Source organism: Vicugna pacos, chromosome 1 (assembly GCF_048564905.1).
Source record: "Vicugna pacos chromosome 1, VicPac4, whole genome shotgun sequence".
Taxonomy (NCBI): domain Eukaryota; kingdom Metazoa; phylum Chordata; class Mammalia; order Artiodactyla; family Camelidae; genus Vicugna; species Vicugna pacos.
In genome coordinates, this window is record NC_132987.1 from 74,129,099 (window position 1) to 74,147,720 (window position 18,622).

At 34.8% G+C, this 18,622-nt stretch overlaps 1 protein-coding gene across 2 annotated transcripts in view; it reads right to left on the reverse strand.

Annotated features, from left to right (window-relative positions):
* Positions 1–18,622, reverse strand: part of LOC107035137 (OX-2 membrane glycoprotein-like) — a 36,700-nt gene that overhangs the window by 14,146 nt on the left and 3,932 nt on the right. Inside the window, exons 1-5 of one of the 2 annotated variants that reach the window (XM_072965381.1) lie at positions 16,842–16,989; positions 11,260–11,598; positions 10,238–10,537; positions 1,562–1,661; positions 245–328 (exon numbers count right to left, since the gene is read on the reverse strand). In XM_072965381.1, the coding sequence (XP_072821482.1) occupies positions 289–328; positions 1,562–1,661; positions 10,238–10,537; positions 11,260–11,598; positions 16,842–16,935 (873 nt within the window). In that variant the 5' untranslated portion in view covers positions 16,936–16,989 and the 3' untranslated portion in view covers positions 245–288. Of the gene's footprint in view, positions 1–244; positions 329–1,561; positions 1,662–10,237; positions 10,538–11,259; positions 11,599–16,841; positions 16,990–18,622 lie in introns of those variants that run through there. The other variant, XM_072965388.1, reaches the window with a different exon arrangement.

Genomic DNA, 18,622 nt, shown 5'->3' on the forward strand with positions numbered 1-18,622 from the left:
CAGTGGGAGAAGTGAATAGACAATGAATCAGGGAATGAGTAGAAACATTTAAAGACATTAATATTAATCTAACCTTATCTGAAAGCAGTAATTCATGAAACTGGATATGTAAACAATCTTTTTCTTCCATTTATTTTTAAAATAATGATTGCTGCTACCAAATGGAAGATTTAACATGGAAGGTTAGTTGTCTTAAATTTGAAGTATATACAATGACAACAAAAATTACACATCTTCCAATTACCTGTGCTCATTCGGGTGTGTGGCTCATTCAGGTGTCCAGTTAGGTTATCTCAGGTGGAGCGTGTTTTGAAGCACATTCTCTGACCTACAGATAGAATGACAGTAATGGATCCATTGTTGAATCAGCCCAAACCCTCCCCAAATGGAGTCCATTGTAAGAGCATGCTCTGAATTAAAAATTGGGATATTGAAGCTCTCCTGACAGACAAAATATCTTTTCAATAATACTTTTGATCACTGATTTTTAATAATGTTTTGATATGATTTATAAATTTCCTGGAGAAATTTCCTACTATACTCCCAAATTTATAACTCTGGCCCTTATCATCTCTGTAACTTTCAGGTACTTAAATCTGATTCCTTGTACTCCTTGGTTTTAAGTACTTCAATGGATTGATATTGCAGATAGTTAAAAGCCCAAATGCCTGTCCAGGACTGTGGGCCTTATCTGTTCTGGCCCCCGTTCCTATTTTTGAAGTATTATTCTATACTTCAAAAGGTTACACTGACCTTCTCATTTTTCTTGGGGCACACCAAGCTCATTCCCACTCTAGGACCTATACTAACTCCTTTTTTGCATGGAATGCTCTGCCAAGAACTTTATTCATGACTTTTTTTCTGACCTAGTTCTCAGTTTAAATGTCATCTCCCCAAAGAGATCACTCAACATCAATTAGCCCCATGGTCTTTTTCAATTATATCATTCTGCTTTGCTTTCTAAATAGTACTTATCACTACCCAGTATTTTCTTCTATCTTTTCTTGACTACCCCTCCCCACTGGGACATTAGCTTCTGATGGCAAAGAACTTGTCTGTTTCAGTTGTGTCTCTGTCTCTCACACCGGGAACAATGCAATACATAGACCCTCAGGAAGTATTTGTTAAATCACTGAATGGATATTTCATTATACTAGTCCTGTAAAGTAGGACCACTGTCATCTTATTGTGGCTCTGTCAGGTAGATTTATCTCAAACTTCCAACCTCAGGCTTTTTTACCACCCAGTAGTCCTCCTCCCACCAGTTGTCTGAAGTCTATATGCTCTCTCTTGTCAAAATCTGTCCTCAAGAAAGAATCTTAAACTCAATTTACCAAAAGCATGAATGATTACTAATAGCCTACCTTTGTAACAATCCCAAGTAGGGTATCATCTTAATAAGGATAAATCCTTGACTGCAAAAATCACCAAGGATATGGAAAAGAGTTTTCCATGATGATTCTTTCTATGATCCAGAGCCCTTGGGTTATTGTTTTCCAGATTTGAAACTAGCCTGATTTTACTCACCTTCTCTATCAGGATAGGTAGTAATAAAACTTACTTTTTCTTTCTCAGAACAATACAGATGATAAATGAAATACATAGAAAAATTATAAGCACACCAACTATATGCAGCCGAGTATAAGAAGAACGAGCAGAACCTGAAAAACACAAGTCAGAAACACATTCTTTGGGACCATACCTCTTTTTATACACTGTACTGTCATTTTGGTACCTTTGAACTGCAATGCCTTTGATTTACCATTGCCTTGTTGACATTCAAATCGATACTATTAGATTACTTGCCATACTGAATTTTATAAAAGAATATACTAATCTGCATTCAAATTGAAGACAGATAACATTTATTATCATCCTACCATTCTCAAGAATTAACAAATGGTATAGTCATTTAAATATCCACTTAGATATAATCACATAAACATGATTAAGTAAAATGTAATACATTCACTTGACGAAATATTATTCAATTACTAAAATGAAATTTCCAAAGATTCTGTAATACCCTCAGAAAATAAATTTATATTAATAATTAGTATTTAAGATTAATAGTCTAAGCAATGTGATAAGCATTTTATAAAGATTATGTAGGGGAGCAATATTTGCCACCCCAACATATGTCTCTGACATAAAAATTATTTTAGACTGATTGTAAGAAGCTGCAAACACAGGAGAAACACTGAAAATCAAGTAGAACTTACCCTTTTTGTAACAGACATGTTCATGTATATAAGAGAAATCTCCATTTGTTCCAGGAGGAGGTGGATGACCCTTAATCTCTAGAAACTTATCAATTGAGAAGGCAACAATTTAAATCTACATAATAAACTTACCCTTGTTTACAGTGCTTTTCCTGGTGACCTCCCATAACTAACTCCCCACCCCACCATTTTCTTTTGTCTTTAGCTGAAGATGGTACTTTACATGATATCTTCAGTCCTTTCAAAGACCTGCTCAGTTTTCTTGGGTATCTCCCATGTATACATGTTACTAAACTTTTGTTTGTTTTTGTCCCATTAATCTGTCATACAATTTTAATTATTAGACTCACCAAAGAACCTAAAAGGGAAGAAAGGAATATTTTTTCAACCTCTTCATTTTTTTATTAAAGTATATTCAGTTTACAATGTTGTGTCAGTTTCTGATATACAGCATAATGTTTCAGTCATACATATATATATATATACTCCTTTTCATATTCTTTTTCATTATAGGTTACTACAAGATATTGAACATAGTTCCCTGTGCTATACAGGAGAAACTCATTGTTTATCTATTTTATATATAGTAATTAGTGTCTGCAAATCCCAAACTCCCAATTTATCCCTTCCCACTCCCTTTCCCCCTGGTAATTATAAGTTTGTTTTCTATGTGAGTCTGTTTCTGGCTTGTAAAAAAGTTTATTTATGTCCTTTTTTCAGATTCCACATGAGTGATATTACAGCATTTTTCTTTCTCTTTCTGGTTTACTTCACTGAGAATGAAGATGATCTCCAGGTTGATCCATGTTGCTGCAAATGGCATTATTTCATTCTTTTTTATAGCTGGGTAGTATTCCATTGTATATATATACCACAACTTCTCTATCCCATCACCTTTTGATGGACATTTAAGTTGCTTCCATCTCTTGTCTATCGTAAATAGTGCTGCTATGAACACTGGGGACACCCCTCCAATTGTTTACATCAACTAGGTGAGCACAGTTATTTGGTACAAATGGCAAAATGGAGGCATTGAAATGTAAGAAAATTGCCCAAAACTACAGTGATTAGGTGACAAAACTGGGGAGCAAGTGCTGTTCTGTCTGATTCCAGGGTCTGTACTCTTAAGTAAAACACAAATTGTAAAATTTTGAGTATCAACACTTTTACAGTAGCTATTCTGACCACAATGTTTTTAACTTGCATTATAAACTTCACTTCTTTCTATGTAGACTTCTGAACACAATGTTATCTTTTGTTGCAACTTAAACTTAACAAAGGCCATTTTTATGATTATCAATGGTATTTCTTAAATGTAATATAAAAATGAACCTATACTTTGTGGATAGACTTTTAGGAAATTTGCACTTATATTAAATGGTATGAACTACTGTGCATTTTACATTCTTAGGTCTTCTCATGATTTGGTTGTTTTTGTCCTCTTTCTGATTGTCAGATTGACGTCATTTTTCTGTTCATTGTAAACTCTCATTCCTTTTTAATTTGCTGCTTTAATTTTCCAGTACCATTGAAGGAAAGGAGAAATCCTTGTTAGCAATTACTTCTTCCCTGAAATACTACTAGAAAGTCTATGTGTTTTAGTTGAGGAATGTTGTGCCATTTATTTTTGACTGTTCAGCTATCACTTTGTCTCAGTTTCTAGTTTTAACTATGTTCTTTTTTCAATGAGATGCTACATAGCTCATTCAAAGTTGGTGGAGGAAGCTGAATGGGAAGAATTTGGCATGAAAATATGAACACAGCTCTGAAGTCAACGGCAACAGAACACAGGGGAAAAAACTATACAAGGTTTCAGCAGAATCACTGATTTATACCACAAATACTTGTTACAAAACTAAGCAAGGAGAAGTCCTCTTCTGAATTGATGTTACTTTTTACAGACATTTATATCTCAGTGAGAAGTGAAATTAACCAGAATAATCTACCCAATAGTTTGATGGGTGATACATGTGCTATTCAATTGGCATAATTCATTCTCATAATTTGGGGAAATTTACTAGGAAACAAAAAAATGCTGATTAACTCCAGTTTCAAGAGATACATATAACAAAAATAGTTATTTCTACTCTTTCCTCTTTCCTGAGGCTCCATGAAAATAATAGTAACAAAAATAAAATGATTAAACGAAAAATAACAAACAGAAGAGAGATCTTCATTAGCAAAAGGTTTAAACAAACTTATGAAAGATGTAAAAAACATAGAGGAATGGCCTATAAAGGTGCAGGATGAAAGTCACTGCAGGCTCGGCTACGTACAAAGGAGACTGTATGAGCAGAGAGAGCCTGGAGAGCCTGGAAAGGCTCAGGATTCAGAAGATAAAGAGAGGAAGAGTGAATCACAGAATAAAAGTTGCAGTCAAAAGCATCTACTTCCATATCCCAACGCACAACTTTGGACAGACAAATGTTTACCCCTCAGGCAAAAAACATGGAGGGAAAGTAATTTACTTAACATATGGGAATAACTAGGCACCAGAGTAAAAGGCCTCCACATTCTGGCTTTTAGAGTCTCCTGGCTAATTGCTGCCTGTTCTCTTCAGCAGCCAACTACAGGATTGTTGGATCTTTTTCTTCAAGGAAAATTAATCACTTCACAAGCCACAATAAACCAAATAAAGAGTCTGTAAACTTTCAGTCAAGGCTCAGAGGACTTTAAAGGTAGACTGTAATCAAAGTGAGAAATACTGAGTAAAAGAAACATAAAATTAAAATGATGGTAGTGGAGGTGAGGAGGGTATTGGTGGAGATAACAAACGGGATGATTTAAAATAACTTTAATTTGTGAAATTAATTTTAAATTGTAAAGGCAGTTAGTAATTATAAACCTGATTGTCAAAAGAAGGAAAATTGAATGAAAGAGTTTGAAGACAAATTTTAGAAAATCTCCCAGGTAGCTTAAAGAAAAGAAAAAGAGATGTGAATATTAAATAATAAAATAATATAAAATCCAATCTAAATGTTTTATTGCCCACTTAATCGAGGTTTATCAAAAGAGAATGTTAAATGAGCAGGGGGAAATTCTCAAAGAAATGAGAAAATATTCAGAGTTGAAGGATTTGAGTCTCCAGATTGAATGAACTCACCAAATACCCATCACATCAAAGATTAAAAAAAAAAGACAACTAAAAATAGCACTAGGAAGTTTCAAAACTCGAACAATAAAGAGAAGATACTATGTTACCAAAGAGAAGATACAATAATATTTACTATTGCAATTTTCAGATTGACATTTGACGTCTCATCAATAACAATGGATGGTCAAGGCAATGGAAAAATACTCTAGAAGTTATGAGGGAAGAAGGATGATTAAACTAAAGTCGTATAAAGAGCAAGCTGTCAATCACATGTAAAAGCATTATAAGACTGTAGGATATATCCTGTGGCCTGTTAGCATGACCACCAGAGTCACTAAGAAAATCACTAGTTGTTCTAATTCTAAGCATTGAGTTGAACCAGGTTGCATAGCCTGGAGAGGTTGAAAATAATGAAAGAGAGTGGTTTGTGTTGACCTGAGTGTATTATGCTTTACAATAGTCTCATTTTGTGTTAGTCATCATTTTGTGCTTTACTTAGATTAACCCAGAGACTGCTTAATTCAGAGATTGATGAGATGTCCTAGGCCTAAATAAGGTTATGTTTAGCCCATCTGGACTGCTTACTAAAGTGCTCATTCCAACAATCTTGTAGTTGCCTATTTGCAAACTGTTAGATTTCCAAAAACTGTGATGTCTCCTTCACTCATTTAAACTTTATGATTCAACATCATGGAAGGCTAGTGATGCTTTTTGGGTCTTGGTGAATGTGACAAATTATGGAGATATTTTAACCTTTTCATCATTATAAAAAACAAAAATATAAATTATGTGAAGTTATCTTAATAAAACAGGGTATCTTCTTACAAAACTGACATTTAATATTATCACCCACCCATAGCAATTTTATGAAAGCTATCAAGATATAAAACTGAAAATTAAACACCTTAAGTTCAATTGCAGGCTATCCTATCAAATCACATTCTGAAAAAGTCATTAGCTTGTGCTTTCTGCAGAAGATACGCTGAAGTACTATACTCTAGTTTCTAAAATGATCTGTAATAAACTAGTTGCCTTCTCAATGAGTATTCTGGAAAAAGAAAATATTTCACTCTCATTTTAATGTCTAGAATTTGAAGTTTTATTATCTGAATACTAAACACTTACAGTGTGATTAGTACTAGCTAGCTGGTCTACTCTGATATTATTAAGCTGATTTGCAGAAGTTGATATCTCCCTTGAAGAATGTTGCTAATCCCTTTGCTATATATTTTGATGCTTTTTAGATAAATAAATTTTGTTTGATTTGCCCAAGTGATGTCTGTCAATCCTTCAGTTCATATTTAATATTGAAATTTGTCACAACTCTGTTCATGCATATTGGAGTCTGAAGTGGGAGAGACACAAAAACCCTAGACTCATTAAACCTAAATCCTTCAGGGGAAATCATCAAGGTAATTTGAAAAAGAGAGAGAGGAAATATATTGTTTAAGCCATTACATCTTCTGATAATATGTGATTTGAAAAAGCTAAGGCTTTAAAAGAAGAGGGTATGTTTCAGCAAAATATGTACATGTGTTTGTTAACTTCCAGAAATCTGAGATGTAGCCCACTAGTTTGAAAAAACATACAGAAATAAAGGTCAAGGGATGAGACTTAAAATGCCTTAGGCTATGATTTAAGACTTAAGTTAAAATATATGGAATGTTATGAAAAGATGCACAGTATAGATAATTATCAGAGAAATGCAAATCAAAACTGCTATGAGGTATCACTTCACACTGGTCGGAGTAGCCATTGTTAAAAAGTCCACAAACAATAAATGCTGGAGAGGGTGTGGGGAAAAGGGAACCCTCCTACACTGCTGGTGAAAATGTTATTTGGTGCAGCCACCATGGACAAAAGTATGGAGATTTCTTAAAAAACTAAAAATAGAGTTACCATGTGATCCAGCAATCCCTCTCCTGGGCATATATCCTGAAAAAACGGCAATTGGAAAAGATACATGCACCCCAATTTTCATAGCAGCACTGTTTACAATAGCCAAGACATAGAAGCAATCTAAATGTCCATAGATAGATGAATGGATAAAGAAGTTTTGTGTGTGTGTGTGTGTGTGTGTGTGTATATATAGCTATAATATATCACATACATATACACTATGAAATACTACTCAGCCATTAAAAAGAATTCATGCACAATAATATATACAATGAAATACTACTTAACCATAAAAAAGAATGAAATAATGCCATTTGCAGCAACATGGATGGACTAGAGATTGTCATACTAAGTGAAGTAAGTCAGACAGTGAAAAACAAATAATCACATGATATCACTTATATGTGGAATCTAAAAAAATGAAACAAATGAATTTATTTACAAAACAGAAACACACTCAAAGGTAGAAAACAAACTTATGGTTACCAAAAGGGAAAGGGGGGAAGGGATAAATTAGGAGTTTAGGGTTAGCAAATACAAACTACTACACATAATATAAATAAATAACAAAGTCTTAAAGTATAGCACAGGGAACTGTATTCAATATGATTTAATAACCTATAATAAAAAAGAATATGAAAAAGAATATGTATATATATGTACGACTGTATGCTGTATGCCAGAAACTAACACAATGCTGTAAATCAACTATACTTCATTTAAAAAGTATGTAGTATTTTGAAGGTAAGGATGACACAACTATAGGCTTAACTGTCTGAAGCTCTGTGACAACCCAGAGAAATGTTATTTCTTAATCAGATGCATGGAATCATTTCTTTGCATCTCCTAGTAACTCATTAGGATATTTAAGTGGGATACTTCATGGCAAGATAGTCACCAAAAGTCTAGGCTTCTATAAAGGAATGAGAGCACTTGCTCTAAAATATAGAGAAGGCATAACTGCCTTGGGTCCCTTGTTTAAACAGAAAGGAGAGAGTACATTATTCTTTGACACTAGAAAATGGTAAAGATTGTTTGGTTTGTCATTGGACCTTCAGCCACAAGATCCAATGCATTCTTGTCCTAACTCAAAAGGAAAAGTTGGAAGGGAGGTGAAAAGAGAAAATCCAGCTCTTTGCAATTTGGAATAAAGTTGAGAATTTGGCATGTTTGCTCTGAAAGGAGGAACTGATCAAATTCCCAGGTATTGAAAAGTGGGAAAAGCCCTCAAAGTTAGTGGAAGTTTCATAATAGGAAGCTTTGTTAGCCTTGTCTTAATAATGCTCAAATGATATTCCCTAATTATATTAGATTTAATCTTATAAAATAACTAATTTTATAGATAAAAAGATTGAAATATTATCAATATCACATGGTTCAACCTAATATTATTACAGACACAGCTATTAAAAGAACTCCTAATGAGTGACTTCAATGGTTATCCACTGAATTAAACAAATGATGACAGTCACATACAGTGACTGGTATGGTTAATTGGCCCTCCAAAGAACAAAATTTGTGAGCCTTGAAACTAACAAAAATTGGATAAAAAGAACTGATAAACTTAAGAGAAAAATTATTATTTTATTGCCTATGGAAAACATAATATAAAAATAGACTAATTTATAGTTAATACCATAGAACAATGACTATCATTATCTGTGATATAGTGATGTGATATTATCATAGATTAAGAGGTAAGCAGGATTCACCCACCATAACTGACATCTAAACTTATTCTGTAGTATTTACTCAAACAAAAAGGTATCCAGAAAGTGTGGGGAAATGCTAGAATGTGAGTAGAATGTCTACTTTTCTTCAGGAGGCGGATATCTTCTGGAGGAAGAGATGGAAACTCTAGCTGGCAGATAAGCCAGGAGCTCTTCTCTATTTCTATACAATATATTTAAGACTATGTAATGAGGGCAGGAAACTGGGCTTTCTCACACCTAGAAACTGGGGTCAAAGCACATTAATTTCTGAACATGATGACAAGAGCTCTGTTGACAATGAAGCTATGGAAATGCAGTTGTAAAAGATGAAAAGGTAATAGCTAGTATAAAATTAGATAATAAGATAGGATTTTAAGGATGCATAATTTCCAAGTCAACCACTTAAAGATGGGTATAGAAATGTATAGTTAACCAACTAACAGAGGAGGGGAAATGAAACAAAAATAAATAATTAATCCACAGGAATTCAAGAAGAGAAAGAAAAGACATAAAACTGGTCAGATAATAAATAGTAAGGTGGCGGATTAAAACCCAAATACATCAGTATTTGTACTGAATATATAGAGATTAAAGGTTCTCATTTTAAAAGATTATTAGGTGAAATATTTAATTATTTAAATTCTACAGAAATGCATATATTTGAATTATTATTTAAATTCTTTAGGGAAGTTATCTCTTTTGAATTATGGCTTTGAAACAGAAGATACCATTGACAAAGCTTGAAAGGAAGATGGGCAAGCAGAAGTGGTAGCTAACAAAGGCTTTCTATGGTGAATGAAAAAGAAAAAAGGTTTAACCATACTGTTGAAAGTTGCAGAGGTTAAGCAGCAAAAGAACTATATTGAGAGGAAAGGGCCTTTATGAAAGGAACAAAAGTTGAAGGAGCCTAATCTTCATTGACTGTAGCAGAAATTTAGGGGAAAATATGTAATGGAGATCAATTAAAAATTTGCCGTGTAAGTAGGGTATAGCTCAGTAGTAGAGTGTGTGCTTAGCATGCACAAGGTCTTGGGTTCAATCCCTAGTACCTCCATTAAAAAAAATAAAACTAATTATCTCCCCAACAAAAAGAGAAAAAATAAATAAATTTTTTTTTAAGTTTTGCAGTATAAGAACAGATACCCCTGAAGCAGGGCTAGGGTAGATCCTACCTTCATTATTTGATTCTCTTAACCATGTGGGTGTATTACCCTGATTTATAGTTTTACAAATAGATGGCCACACAAATACTTGTGGTAGTGAATTTTAAAGGTGAATATTCCCCACTGTTGGTTATTACTTCTACTTACATTCTTGTTTGACTGTCAGAGGAATGATCTTCTTTTCATTCTTCAGAGGATGATCCATGTGCACAATCAGGTGTTGGAGTCTGAGGGACCTCACAGTCTCTAAGGAGACGTTATACATTTTAGTGACAGTAACTGTGCCATTGGGGTTCAGAACAAGGGATTCCTCTGGTGGATTAATCAAGACTTGTAATGGGAAAAGAGATATTTGAGGAGCAGGTTTTCCCACAGCTGAGTAAGTAAATCTAAGAAAATCTTCACAGTCAAGATTGGACTGGAGTTCAGTTCTTAATTCAGATAGAGCTGAGGCAAAAAAGAAAGAGAGAGAGAAACAAAATTAATATAAAAATACGTCATCCTAGATTTCTATGGTGTTAGAGGTGGACTCGCCAATAAATTTTTCTACAAAAATAAAATGTTGAAAACATGTCCATCTCAAATACCTCTCCCCACATTTTTACAAAAGCTCCCAATTCTACCTCCTACACCCACTATCCTCCAGTTTGAGAGGGACAATTGGTATCTCTACTTCCATTCAGCTTTAAACTTAAATTATATAAACCCTTAATACTTTAAATTTATAGAAACATAATGAGGGAACAGTATGACACTATCACTATCCCTTCAATGGTCTGTTAATTTGATGATTGGAAAATTCTTATTCTCTTAGCATCTTTTTTCCTCTTTCTCCTCTACTGTCTCTTTTTTTTTCTCCTCTATTTTCCCAGTGAAAATCCTAATGCCATTCATGAGATTCATCCAATGGACTAAAGGCAGTGCAGTGTAGTACCAAAAAGTCTGATAAGAAGTCTGAAGACCTAAAAGCTGTGCTAGGTCTTGCATTGTGTGGAAATAGGCAAAGCATGTGACCATCATTGGCTCCTGTTCTGTTCTTCTGTAAAATAAAGGACTTTGCCTGAATGAATTCTATTATTGTTGTTCCTTTTCTAAAATTCTTTCTCTGGATCTTAAACTTCAAAGACCACATCCCCATGATTTTGACTCCACATAAAACGTTTATATACTTATAATGTTAAGGCAGATTTGTCCTCCATAGCGTCCATGTGGGAAAATATTAAATAAGCATTTGTAGCAGGCTTCGTCTTCAAATGTCACTTCACGGATAGTTATGAATGAACAATTCAATTCAATGGCCTCACAGTGCAGCCGATCTATATATGGTGGAAGAATCTTTTCTCCATATTTACTGCTATATGTGCCAATATTTTGTGGCAAAGAATCTTGAATCTTCTGCCAGGTAATTTGAACAACATCTGCTGGAGTTGTTAAATTGCAGAAAATTGTCACATTTTCTCCCAATACAGCTGTCTCATTATTTTTGTGCTTTATCCTCTGTGGATAATCTGAAAATAAAATCCAGGACAAATTAAGAGATGTATTTTCATACTACCCTAGACTTACCACATCATAGCACTTATCTCTCTGTTTCATAGTTATCTTTTTATTTGCCTCTCTTCCTCCATTAGAAAATAAATTCTTCTATCTTCTTCACCACTGATATGTAGTCTCTGAAAATGTTTCTGGTATATACTACCTAATCAATAAATATTTATTAAATACGAAAGTTGAAACATAACTTAAACAACATAAGACGAATAATGATAATTTTGATGAATTTCTGAAGGCTAAGTGTGACCTAGCTAGAGGGTGATGAACTCCTCAGGGACCTAGTCTTAGGGAGAACCCCAGGTTTTATAGGTTTCACCAGCTGGAACTCCACCAGTTCTCATGATACAATGCCAAAAAAATCACCTCATAACTTTAGCAAGAGGAAGGGAACGTCACCATTTTAAAACAAGCCCAGCGCATGTTCCATAAAAAGACTTACTACAGGAAATAAGATTTTGCCAGAGCCTTATCTCATGTGGGTGGAAGGACAATGACCCCGCTCCAGTTTCCTTTAGCTTCCCTGTCTCATTTAAGTTGGGGAAGGAGGAAAAAAATAGGTAAAAAATTTTGAAGGTCACAGCCGAAGGACACAGGCCTACTAAAAGAGTGAGGTTTAACCATAAGATTTTTCTTTATTGCACAGATTTTATTTTGAAAACAACCCAGAGCTTATTTCCAAAGAGATGTACTTTATAGTCTTTGTTTTACAATTTTTTTAAACTTTTAAATTAAATTAAATTAAATTAAATTAAATTTTTAACACCTTTATTATGATATGGCTCCTGTACAATAGCCTACATGTATTTCAGATGTACGTTTTGATGAATTTTGATGGTCTCTCTAACTGTAAGATTTTTAAAAACTTCTCCTCCTTCACTCTTTACACCACATCAACAGGGCTCCAATATGATAGTGGATTACAGCTGAAATGGTTGCAAGTCTCAGGCTTTAATAAATAAGGAGTTCTTAGGGAAGTTCAAATCAACAGGGGAAGCAAAAACAAGGAACTACAAGAATTTGAAGCCTTTGACACCTAGACCTACAGTAAGAGTCAACACGACCCATCTCCTAGCCAGATTAACATAAAACCCATGCTAAAGCTCTATTTACCTTAGTTCCTATTACTGGAGGTATCACATCTGGATAGTAACAAAAAATTATAAGGCATGCTATGAGCCAAGAATAAAAACAGTCTGAAGAGACAAAGCAAGAATCCAAACCAGACTCAAACATAGTATTGTAAAGAAAAAAAGTTGCCTGACATTCCAGTTCTTTAAGGATCAAGCCATTAACCACTGCAGTCACCCACCAACAGTGCATCTGAGGGGAATTCAAGATGGAGAAAACAGGAAGCACTCTGTGCTCTGGATATATCAGCCCTGGATAGTTAAGACACATACCTAAAGAAAAATTTCAGTGACCTCAGATTCTTGCATCTTCCTATATACAGAAAAGCACTAAAATCATTAACATGAGAATGAAATACTTAGACATAAATCTAACAAAATACATACATGATCTGTATGAGGAAAACAACAAAACTTTGATGAATGAAATCAAAGAAGAACTAAATTAATGAGAGATATTCCATATTCACAGATAGGACAACTCAATATTATCAGTTCTTCCCAAGTTGATCTGTCAGTTAAATGCAACCCTAATCAAAATTCCAGCAAGTTATTTTATGGATATTGATAAACTGATTCTAAAGTTTATATGAAGAAGCAAAAGACCCAGAATAACACAATACTGAAGGAGAAAAACAAAGTCAGGGGGTTGGTGCTACCCAACTTCAAGAGTTAGTATAACACTGCAGTAATCAATACAGTGTGGTATTGTCCAAAGAACAGACAAATAGATCAATGGAACAGACAAGAAAGTCCAGATATGGACCCACACAAACACAGTCAGCTGATTTTTGGCAAAGATGCAAAAGCAATTCAATGGAGGAAAAATCATCTTTTGAACAAATGATGCTGCTGGGGGAGCTGGGTGTCTGATTACCTTCCCAGGGATGCCATGACAAACTACTACACACTCGGTAGCTTAAAACAATAGAAATGTATTTTTTTCATGGATCTAGAGGTCAGAAGCCCTAGATCAAATTGTCAGTAGTGTTGGTTCCTTCTCTCCAAGTTTCTTGTGGTTGCCAATAATCCTTGGAATTCCTTGATTTGTAGGTGCATCACTATAATACCTGCCTCCATCTTCACATGGTGTTCTATGCTGTGGCTCTATGTCCATCCCTCTTTTTTTAAGGATGCCATCATTGGATTCAGAGCCCACCCTAACGCAGGATAATTTCATTCTTAGATCTTTGCCTTACTTTCATCTGCAACGACCTTATTTCTAAATTAGATCACATTCTGAAGTTCCAGATAGATACGAATTGGGAACAGGGGGTAGTGGGCACTATTCAACCCCTGATAACATTCATATGCTAAAAACTTAATATAGACATCTAACTGAGTTTCACAAAAATTAACTCACAATGGATTTATAGACCAATAAAAATGCAAAACTATAAAACTTCTAGAAGAAAACATAGGAGGAAATCCAGCTAACCTTGGGTTTGATGATGAGTTATTAGATACAATACTAAAAGTATGACCCATGAAGGGAAAAAAATTCATGAATTGGACTTCATGAAAGTTAAAATTTTTTGTCCTGTGAAAAACAATGTAAAGGGAATATAAAGATAAGCCATAGATTGGAAGAAAGTACCTGTAGAATACATATGTGACATAGGACTTTGTCTTAGTCCTTTCAGGCTGCTGTAACAAAATACCACAGACGGAGTGGCTAATGAACAACAGAGATGTACTTCTCACAGTTCTGGAGGCTGGAAGTCCAAGGTTAGGATGCCAGCATGACTGGATGAGGGCTCTCTTACAGTCTGTACATTTCTCATTGTATCCTCACATGGACAGGCACTAAAAAGCTCTGTGGATCTGTTACAAGAGCAGTAATCCCATGTATCAGGGCTGTACCCTCATGCTCTAATCACCACCCAAAAGCCCCACCTACTAATACCATAACCTTTATGGGTTAGGATTTCAATATATGAATTGAGGGAGGAAGTGTAAACATTTAGACTATAGCAGACTTGTATTCAACATATACAAAAAATAGCAAAACAAACAACTTAATTTAAAAATAGGCAAAAAATTCTGAACAGACACCTCATCAAAGAAAATATACAAATGGCGAATAAGCACATGAAAAAATACACAAAATCTCTTGTCATCTGGAAATTTCAAATTAAAACAATAATGAGATTTTACTACATACCTATTAGAATGGTTAAAAAAATTATAATACCAAATGTTGGTGAGGATATGGCCAAAAACAGAAATTCTCATTATTGTTGATAAGAATGTAAAATGGTATAGCTTTGCATGACAGTTTGGCAGTTTCTTACAAAATTAAACATACACTTAATGTATGATCCAGCAATTGTGTTCTTAGATATTTATGCAACTTATTTTCAAACTTAGATCCACACAAAAATCTGCATAGAAATGTTTATAGCAGCCTTATTCATAATCACCAAAAATGAAGGCAGCCAAGATACCTTCAATAGGTGAATGAGTAAATGATCTACATTTATATAATAGAATATTTCTCACCTATAAAAAGAAATGAGCTACCAAACCACAAAAAGACATGGATAAACTTTAAATGCATATTACTAACTGAAAGTGGTCAGTCTAGAAAGGCTATATGCTGAATGAGTCTATGTCATTCTGTAAAAGATAAAACCACAGAGACAGTAAAAATACTAGTGGTGGCCAGGGATTCAGAGGTTGGGGGAAGGTTGAATGGGTGAGGCACAGGGGAGTTTTAGGGCAACGAAACTGTTCTGTGTGAAGCCAGAGTGGTTGATAAGTGACATTATGCATTTGTCAAGATGAATTGAGCGTTACAGCAGGTAAAGTGATCTTTAATGTATACAACTAAAAAACCCCAATCATTTAGGAGACTGAAGATGCCAAGTAATAAAGACTGTAACCTGAAAAGCTAAGTTTATTGCAGATGTAACCTATATAGACATCAGAGTTGATAGGGTATACCCTGACTCACAGGGTATTGTGAATATCAAAAAAGAACATGTAGATGTAATGTCAGTTATATGGGTGATATAGTCCCTACCCTCAAGGAAAGATCCAATAATACATAAGGAAGTAAAAAAAATAGCAATATAGAAGAGTTAACAAGCTATCACTATTTCCATAACAATTTCTATAATTGTGCTTACTGCACAGTTTCATCATTACTTTTTCACATGCTTGTCTCCCTTACAAGATTCTGAGTTACTTGATGACACTACCAATCTTTCCCATTTTTGCCTTTTATTTTATTTTTTTAAACATTTTTTATTGACCCATTTTTGCATTTTAGATGCAGAAGTAAATTAAGGAGAAGTAACATAATGGTTTCCTCTACCTCTCATACTTTTTGTCCTCAGCATATATCATCCCACATTCAAATTTTGATTGAACCATCTAACTAAACTCAGATGATACTTGCCCCAGGAAAAAAAAATTCTTAACTAGAAGCCACTATGAGTTTTTTTTCTCTATTGAATTTCTATAGAACATTAGTTATTGCCTTGACCAAGAACCAGACTGGTTTTAGATGGATCTGTGTTAAATATATTAGATGGATTTGAGTTAAATTATTTTAAATGACTAGAAAATAACAAGACTTGAAATATTTACTAAATTTTTAATGTGTTTCAGGTGAACCTCAGTTTGTCATGACAAGTAAGCCCACAAAAAAAATCCCAACAGATTTGACAGCATAAAAATGAAAAATTTTTTGACCAAGAAAAGCCTCAAAACAAATAAAACCTAAAAGGCAAATGGGCTGCAAAGAATACTGCAAAACAAACTAACCTGCAAAGAGCTCATTTGCCTCCAGCAGGTTTCTGGCTCTCTAGTTTATGAGACTTGGGCTCACTTCCGAAGCAGGACTCATTACATTTCTTTCATTCTCTGTTTACAAAGTCACTATTTCAAATATGCTCAGCTTCAACTGTTTGCTAATTGCCAACAACTCAGATATGTACATGATTAACATGCAGACCCAAACATAATCCTCTATCTAACCTGATAAAAGTAAAAAGACTACAGTCTGGTATTTATTTGCCATTGATTTCCAGCCAATGCCCTTGAGAGAAAAAATTAAAAGTTACCTGATCCTCTCACCCAGAGGGAAAGCATGAGGAGCTGGATAGCAGGATGGAGTGGGAAGCCCATGAAATTCGTTGATAAGTTCTTCGCTAACATTGGGAGTATCTCACTTTCTACCTGAAACTCTGGAACTCAGATGCAGCCGTTGGGTTTTTCCTCCCAAACCTATTACTCAATAGCCATTACTCTGGTGATCTGTTAAAATTTGATTTTCATTTTTGGACTTCCTTGCTTGCCTAATCCCTGATTATACTACACCCAAGGAATTATACTCAATTTCCTGTAATGAGCTGTAATAGAAAAGAAACTGAAAAAAAAATATATGCATGGATATGTATAACTGAATTGTTTTGCTGTACACCTGAAACTAACATTATAAATTGACTACACTTAAATAAAAAATAAGAATAAAAGAAAAAAGAATCTTAGGTTTATGTCTAAAATCATAAACATATCTGCCCATTGTTCTGTAACTGTCCTGTGATTCATACACAGGGTCTGAAAACTTACCTGCTAACTTGCAAGAAAACTTAATTAGATCTCCTATTGAGAGTGTTACTAATGAGTCTTTGAAGTCCTGCTATTTATGTACATAATGTACATTAAACTAGTTTATCCACAATGAGATCTAGTGAAAATACTGCTCTCTACAGAGGTATGCCAAGTTTCTAAAAATCATTCCCCTTGGCATCTACATCTCTACAACCCATCTCCTCAAACAGCTGGAATGGGAAAATTAAACACAGACACAGGTCACTTTCATTTTCCTATAAACTCCCCTCTCCATATACAATTTTAAATACAGGGAAAGCACTCCTTTCCTGGTGCTCTTGGTTTCTATTTTTCTCCTTTAAATGCCAACCCAGCCACCTGCTTATTGGCACTTTATGCACATGAACTCATACCAGCTTCCCGAGAAGGTTTTCCTCCTGCTGGAATCCTGGAAAAGAAGTGCTTTTACTACCAGATCATATGCTTTAATATGAACAATTCATTTGAAAGTGAAGTTTTTTATTTCTTCCTGCATCCTGGTATTGCTGGTTTAATGATTAATGTCTTCTGGACTATGTATCTTGCCTTACAACTTAGGGGTAGTGATCTTTACCTAGAATGTCCTAGAATTACACTTTATTAGCCAAACAGACCAGAGATGGGGAATGAAACCAGAGCGAGGGCTTGGGCTTGGGCAAATACTGTTCTCAGAGGAGAACTGTTGGGCTTAGCTTCTCTCAAGTGAGATCATTACCCAGCCTCCAGGTAGTACACATACAGCCACACTTCACCCCCAACACGAACAAACACACACGCACTGTGTGCACACATAGAACGCATTTTGGCAATAAGCCTTCTCTTTTCTTTTTGTCACTATAAAAATTACCTTCCCCTCTCATAACTTCTCCCTCAGCTCCTGTCTCAGGAAATCAAAAGCCTCTATTGGCACGGACTGTCGCTACTCGCCACCCCCCACCACCTCATATATCAATATTCATCTCTTTCCTATGACTCTAGGTGTTGGAGATCTTTTTTCCCCTGACTTCCCTTAAGATAAACCTTTCCGCTATTTAAATTCTAGCTTCTAAACCCACTACCCACCTGAGAGCTGTTGCCTTGGTTAAGGAAGCAAGAAAACTCAGTTTTTAAGGGAAAATGAAACTGATACTACAAATATATTACCTCTGGTTCAGGGGTCATCTCTGAAAAAGACAGAGGACTCATTGTGAATAAAAGGTATTAGGATTAGATGCCCAGCAGTCTCTGAGTCAGTGAGAAACACTGCTGCTAT